The sequence below is a fragment of the Barbatula barbatula genome, assembly GCF_947034865.1.
Source record: "Barbatula barbatula genome assembly, chromosome: 17".
In the NCBI taxonomy this organism is placed as follows: domain Eukaryota; kingdom Metazoa; phylum Chordata; class Actinopteri; order Cypriniformes; family Nemacheilidae; genus Barbatula; species Barbatula barbatula.
Window position 1 is genome coordinate 387,910 of NC_136780.1, and position 7,244 is coordinate 395,153.

At 42.4% G+C, this 7,244-nt stretch overlaps 1 protein-coding gene across 1 annotated transcript; it reads right to left on the reverse strand.

The window, feature by feature from the left end:
- Nucleotides 1-289: 289 nt before the first annotated feature.
- Nucleotides 290-6,820, reverse strand: plod3 (procollagen-lysine, 2-oxoglutarate 5-dioxygenase 3). Its single transcript, XM_079478935.1, has 19 exons — nt 6,547-6,820; nt 6,211-6,302; nt 5,979-6,115; nt 5,497-5,660; nt 5,292-5,404; nt 5,110-5,173; nt 4,894-4,991; nt 4,628-4,729; nt 4,383-4,514; nt 4,162-4,283; nt 3,965-4,069; nt 3,349-3,474; nt 3,124-3,265; nt 2,508-2,621; nt 2,363-2,431; nt 2,031-2,135; nt 1,581-1,727; nt 1,358-1,483; nt 290-1,022 (listed from the first exon to the last, which is right to left on the reverse strand). Exons 1-19 carry the CDS (start codon nt 6,626-6,628, stop codon nt 867-869), a joined length of 2,196 nt encoding a protein of 731 aa, XP_079335061.1. The 5' UTR covers nt 6,629-6,820; the 3' UTR covers nt 290-866.
- Nucleotides 6,821-7,244: the final 424 nt, after the last annotated feature.

The window sequence follows — 7,244 nt, forward strand, 5'->3', positions numbered from 1 at the left end:
ATAAAACCTTCATATTTACTGTATATAGTTTAAAACACTCATACCAGATTTATCACAGGACAATATCAAACGGAATTAAAATGTTGCGTGTGGGCCAAGCGCTGGAAGCGTATCCTGAGACGGTGACGTCATAGCTCATCCATATTCATTGCGTCGATGCGTTTCCGGTAAGTGATGGGGACTTTTATGACATTTCTAAATGTGAACAGATTTCCTAAAGACTGTTGTAAGACAAAACAGGCATAACATGAGTTAAAACAACATACAAAAATACACAAACAATACAGTATCACAATATTAAAGTTTTTGTTTTATTGGATGGTTTTATTTATTTTATTGTGTGGAAATTGTGAGCCAGTGTCCCAAAGTTGATTGGTCAGATTGTCCTACTAACACATCAATCTTTTTTGCACTGTAAATTCATTGTACATGTTTATTTTATGCCGGTAGGATAATCTGACCGTGTATTTAGCATTATAAAATCATCCTGCCTTTTTATTTTGTTGATGTGGTTTAGATATATTCATTTTTGCGCTGCGGTAGGAAAATCTGACAAGGTACACTACACATTCTCACGGTTATTTCTCTTCAATATTTATTTTTTCAAAGCTAACAAATAATTTAAAGCGATTTGTACAAAGCTTTGAGTTTTAAAAGAACAATCTTTTAAAACAATTGTAATCAAGTAAAAAAACAATTTCATCCCCAAAATGACTATTGGAGTGAATGTTTGGATAAAACACTGACAATCTGCTCAACAGCAACATCTGATGTTTCAATAGCAGAGTAACAGACGCACACACGCACGCACGCACGCACGCACGCACGCACGCACACACACACACACACACACACACACACATCTCTCAAGGGTCAACGAATGACACCATGATGTATCGTGTTCCTCGTGTGACAGGAAGACCCTCATGATAGTGTGTCAGACGACCGGGATGCATGAACGACCAACCCTTCCTCGGCGACTCCACTGTACAGCCGTAACGCAAAAACCTGCAACCTCCACCCTGACACACACAACACCCGACCCCACAGACACACAAACACAGAACACAGGCTTTAGTTTGTGTAGTCATATGTATGTGGGTAGTTGACAAATGTATCGTTGTGTCTTATGGTGTGAAAACAAACTGTTAATAATAAATTATTCATATTCAGCCAATAATAATAAACAGAGTTTTATCTTCTTCGCTCTGTCACAACGTTGGACATATTTACACATTTATTTGTAACAACAACTGAGAATATAAATGTATGCATTCACAGTGAACGTGAACAGGGATGTGTAACATTCACCCTCGTGCAAGTGTTTTTTATGTTGGAAGTGTATGTGTGTGTTTACCTCGTAATCTTTGGCTTTATTGTTGAGAGCGATGTTGATGGTGAACGTGGAGGAATCGTGATGCGGCCGGAGAGACGGCTGCTCATCGGGACGATAGCGAACCACAAAGTTCATCACAGCCTGAGCCTGTAAAACACACAAACGCTGTCAGATGTCTGTCAGTGTGTGTGTGTGTGTGTGTAAGTGCAGAGGACGGAGCTATTTCTGCGTGTGTGCATTTCACCTTGGGATAATATCCTGGGTATAACTTCTCTGTCACTGGAGCGATGTAATCTTTAAGAAACTTCAGCCACTCCTTCTCAAACTGGATCTGATTCATGTGAATATCTACTGTAGGAACGTTCTCATAACCACCGGATAAACGCTCGTCCTGAGAGACAAACAGACAGATGACATATCTTACACTTAGGTTCATAGAAACATATTTTTAGGATTGAAAGAATGGATAGTGTACACATTGCAATATACAGTACTTGCTAGGCACAACTGTAATAACTTGAAAATACCTTTATATATTATTTATGTTGTCCTTTTTATCCTTAATTTTGTGTTTATATGTGGTATGTATTTACTATATGTTTAGTACTCCGAGCACCCGTAACCACAACAAATTCCTTGTGTGTGTGGAAACAACTGTAAGGACATCATAACCTCCTGAAAGAAGATCACTGACCTTGTGTCTTCCTCCAGACCACTGGCCAAAGTGCTCCATAGTTTCAACAAGCTCATCACACATCCTGTCAGAGAACGCTGGAAACCAGTAGACATCTGGACAGGGCTGACACGCACACACACACACACACACTTATTATGACTTGATGATTAATAGTGACCTACAATAACATTCAGTTTTATTTATATAGCGCTGTTCACAATGTTTCATTGTTGCAAAGCAGCTTTACCGGAAGAAAGACAAAAATAAACAAAAGTTAGTGTAAGTATAAAAAAAATTAATCTGTGAGAATGCTGTCAATATTATCATCAGTATTGCAACAGCCGTCTCACCTGCTCAATTTCTGCACCCTCCTCAAATATCTTGGAATAATTCTCATGGATATATTTCTCTCTCCAATCCTGAAACACACACACACAGAGAGTCAGGGTGATGTTTATCTCAGCACACGCATGTCATCATGGCAGTGAAACTCACCGTGGGATTTTCAAATATTTGCCACATATCTGGATAGAGACGACTGATGTTGTAGTTAGTGGAGGAGACCAGACGTCCAAACTCATCTGTGTTTGACACAAACATAAACACACCCTGCAGAAGAAACACACACACACAAACAATTCAGTGAATAATGTTCACACTATAGAACTTTTGCTCACGGATCCCCTTTGTGGTTGTGGGCAGCGCAATACACGTGGATTTGTTTACTAAACTGATGACACTGGCAGCAAATCGCAGAGAAAGAGGAATGCCACGCCTACGAGTCTTCTCATTAGAAATTCCATTTCACTCTGAAATGCATCAAAATACGGAAGTAAAGACTTCCAACTTCCATTTCACTGGGACTTTAACAAACTGACAAAAGTTGAATATTATACAGAGGGCAGCGATGAGATGCAGAGACTACCAATAGGAGTGAAGACAGTGACGGGTCATGTGATCTAATGTGAGACAGTGCTGTAATGATGGACAGAAGCTTCACGTTACTGTGAATATCACAGCAATCATTCAGCGTGTCAGAAATTGTGTTTGCTTCACGTTTAGACTACGTGTCAGATGATCTCAGGAACCGAGATGTTCTGAGTAAAGTCACCTGGTCTCTGATGCTTTTACAGAAGGCCATGTCTGCATCCATCCCCTCCTGCTGATACAGTGAGACGGCAGCCAGACGTGTGCGAAGAGTCTCTCCACGAATCAGATACACCTGAGTAATGTAGGGAACGTTCCACAGACCCCTGTCACACAAACATCACACAAAAGACTCACAAACAAAAAACATAGACACACACAGACAGAAAACAGCGGAGAATAAACTCACGCTCGTTTGCTCTGGACGATGTCAATATAATCTTCAGAACGAGAGTAGAAGCCTTCAGGACTCAAAGCTCCCCAGAAGTTTGACCAGAGCTTGCCGTGTCGAGACAACATGGGTGCGATGACTCCCCTGACACACACAGAAACAAAAAGACACGTTCATCAGTCAGATCACGTTCTCAATTTTAAAAGTAACTGCATGCATTGAAAATAGTAAATCGCATGATAAACTTTCAAAAGTTCATAGTGGATTTTCATAATAAGGTGGTGCTTTCAATGCTAATCCAGTATGTGTTTATATGGGAAATCTCTACACAAGTATTATGAGCGGAAATGGTGTTACCTTTGTGAATACTTCATTTAGTTTAATAGATCACTGTTTGTTCATATTTATTTATCAATAAATATTTGAATGACATTCTGAGAACAAATGTACGATTTTATGATCTTTCACGATCTTTTAAACTGCATGAGAATCAATGAATGTCAACTATCCACATGTGCATAAAAAGGACCCACAGTGAGGTTTCCTACAGAGCCCTCGAGGATGAAACGGTGTGTAGAAGCGGACACACGGCAGGTCACCAGGTGTCAAACAGAAAGCATCGGTGTTCACTTACTTGTTCTCTTGAATGAGAATCTGTAAAACATCAGGATTGGTCAGAGCCACGTCAGAGTCGATACTGAAGAAATAATCACAGGACACGTCCTTCCTGCATAACTCACTGAAAAACACACAGTCAAGAGTCACACTTACGGATTCATACATAATAAATACGGTGTGATCTTGTGTACGTGTGTGTGTGTGTGTGTTTACACTGCCATAGTCCTGGCCTGATCCTGCCGGAGGTTTTCTTCTGGTCCGACAATCTTCACTCCGGGAAACAGAGAACGATGACGTGACCAGAATCTCTCCACATGCTGCTCATGATACACAACCTGCACACACATACACACACACTCTCAGTCAATCACAGTCACGAGTGTGTACACATAACAGCACGACGAAGTGCAAATATCCAGTCTGTGTACACATACATTGTTGTGTATGAAGAGTCGTAAGCGCGTGTGCGGGTAGTTTAGCGTTGCGAGTCTCTCCAAAAATTCCTCTAGAAATGGTGTAGGCTGCTGGATAAATACAGCGATATGAACCAGCGGCATCTCTTCCTCCTGCACGATAAAACATAACATATGCATTAAATGAAGACAAACAAAGTTTCAAACTATTACACCCACACACAGATATAGTGATATGAGTACTAATGTTGTATTCTGACACTCACAGATAACCGCCTGAGATCCAGCAGATCATCATCACAGACACCACAGCCGCGTTCATACGTCCACGCCGTCGGGACATAGTTACCCAGATAATTCAGCTGCAGCTACACACACACGCACACGATTCTGTCAGTCTACAGTCTGTTGTTTAGCTTCAATGTAAATGATCTGAATGAGCAGAGAATTTAAACAGACCGTCTGATGAAAGTTTACAGCGTCTGCATGTGAGACACTCAATGACATTACTGTGCAGAATGTTTGCATTCACCTTAGTGGGCCCGTTGCCATGGATAACGACAGGAAGTGTGTCATAGGCCACATTCCGAGCTCTGACTCTGGACTTCTCAAACTTTAGTACGACTTCCTCTGGAAAAACACACACACACACACACACACACACACACACACACACACAAGCGTTACCCAAAACCAAACCCACAGAGAGAGAGAGAGAGAGAGAGAGAGAGAGAGACAGAGAGTGTACCTATAGCTCCATTGAGGTTCTGAAAGATGGTTGATTTGTGGTCCAATGTAATGTTGTGCTTCCTCTGGAAAACAGAAACTTTATTTAGAACGAAGAGCTACAGATGCACAGTCACGTAACAGATGAGAGCTTGAGAGAGGAATAATGCACCACATCTCTGCCTATTACACACACACACACACCCTCTGCTCTTTGTCCAGGAAGATCCGGGTGTAGAACAGCTGATCATCATCATTGTCTTTGTATTTCCATTGCTGGACTATCGCATTAATCTCAGCAGCATAACCAATGAAACCTACACACACACACACAATAGAAATAAACTGGGCGTCAGCTGTTGTGACCGGATTACATTACACGACGCACAACACACACACACACACTCACCCCCGGAGTTGAGGTAGCGCTTGCCATTGTGCACTACAGGATATTTGGACGCGAGTCTCTGATCCGGCCAGCAGAAACCCTCCGCAGAGAAAACCACACGATGAGCAAACTGAGAAAACTTCCCAAGAAGCTCGTCAGGACCACTGGCTAAGATCACATCATAACTACAAACACACACGATCATCATTATCATCATCGATTGTGCAGGTGCAACACACACACACACACACACAGAGCTCATGGGGGTGTTTCCCCGGAGAGGGATAAGATCGAGGACTAGCTTTTACTTGCCACCTCATAAACCTCACGTACACAGCTGTGTAAAGCTGCATACACAACAGAGCTTATGTGTGCGTGTCTCATCTTACACACAAATAAAGAATCTGTTGTTTACAAGTGAAAATGAGACAGTGTGAACAAAAAGAAAAAGTGTGTGTGCATATAGTGTGTGTATGTTTATTGTGTTGTGTGCGTGTACACACCTGTCTACAAACATGATGACAGTGTTTTGTTTGTCTTTGTGTTTTTGTAGTTCTTTCTTTAGCCAGCGAACTTTCTGACCCCCACCGACAGTCCTCGCCACATCTCCCCCCTGCCACTCCTCACCCAGACCTAGAACCTACACACACACACACACACACACACAAGTTTGATGTCAGGGCCTTATACAAGACTTATAAAGAAACAATAGTGGCTATGAGGATGATGTGATACCTGAACAGTGAAGTTAAACTGTCTCACTGTCCGCATGAACCTCTGAAATCCGTCTGTCTCTTCTGTAGCTGCAGTGATCACCAACAACTCATCTGAGAGAGAGAGAGAGAGACATATATATAGATATATATTGAGAGGGAGATAGATATAGATATATATGGAGAGAGAGATATAGATATAGATATATATGGAGAGAGAGATATAGATATATATAACACTCGCGAGCTCGAGCAGCTGTTCTTTAACTTATTTAACGGTCTGACGTCAAGGTTTGATGTGCACGCAGATCTCGAGAGTGCGTAACGTGAACGTGAAGTGACGTAAAGTTTCTCTCACCTGGAGCTCCGGGCCGCGGCTCGACTCCGCAGAACTGGACGGAGCCCAGAATCACGAGCAGGGTCACGCGGGCCGCGTTCATCGCGCTCACGGGTCACCACAGTCCGTCGCGTGCGTGCGTGCGTGCGTGTCGTTCCGTTTCTCCCGGTTCGGTTCTCTCGGCGCTCGAGCACAGAACTCTCGCGAAGCTCGCTGACGGAACGCAGGAATTTTAGCGTCAGCCTGAAGGACACGCCTCACTTCCGCTACGCCACCCAATGAACGCGGAACAGACGATGAGGGACAGATGGTGGGCCAATAAAAAGAGACATTGCACGGACGTCTGACCAATCAGCGTTAAACAAATGGATCGCACAGATTCTGAAATACACAGCCTTCGGCTACAAAAATAAGAAACCGAGATCGTTTTATAGAGATATTGTGCATTTTTGTCATGACTTATTTGATGATAAAATCGCTATCAGTGTTGTAACTCAATACAATCATGTCAATAAAGTACTTTTAAATTGAAAATAGAGAGTAATAGAGTGAGAGAGATGGAGAGGGAGGGAGGAGTGCCACGTTTAGGGATAACTCAATAGATGCGCGTGCGTGTGCGTGTGTGCGCGTGGTGTCTTTCTGAATAAAAATGGTGGGCGAGGTTTTCCTCAAATGTTATATTTTATGTTATTAAAATGTTTTTTTGTCAGCAGTCATTC

What these genes read in the sequence shown, in the direction of transcription:
- plod3 (XM_079478935.1), bottom strand. Translation starts at nt 6,628, where the DNA reads ATGAACGCGGCCCGCGTGACCCTGCTCGTGATTCTGGGCTCCGTCCAG. An exon ending in TGGATCTCAGGCGGTTATCT is followed by an intron (nt 4,515 to 4,627) that starts GTGAGTGTCAGA and finishes TTTATCGTGCAG; the next exon opens with GAGGAAGAGATGCCGCTGGT. An exon ending in ACCCAGGATATTATCCCAAG is followed by an intron (nt 1,484 to 1,580) that starts GTGAAATGCACA and finishes TGTGTTTTACAG; the next exon opens with GCTCAGGCTGTGATGAACTT.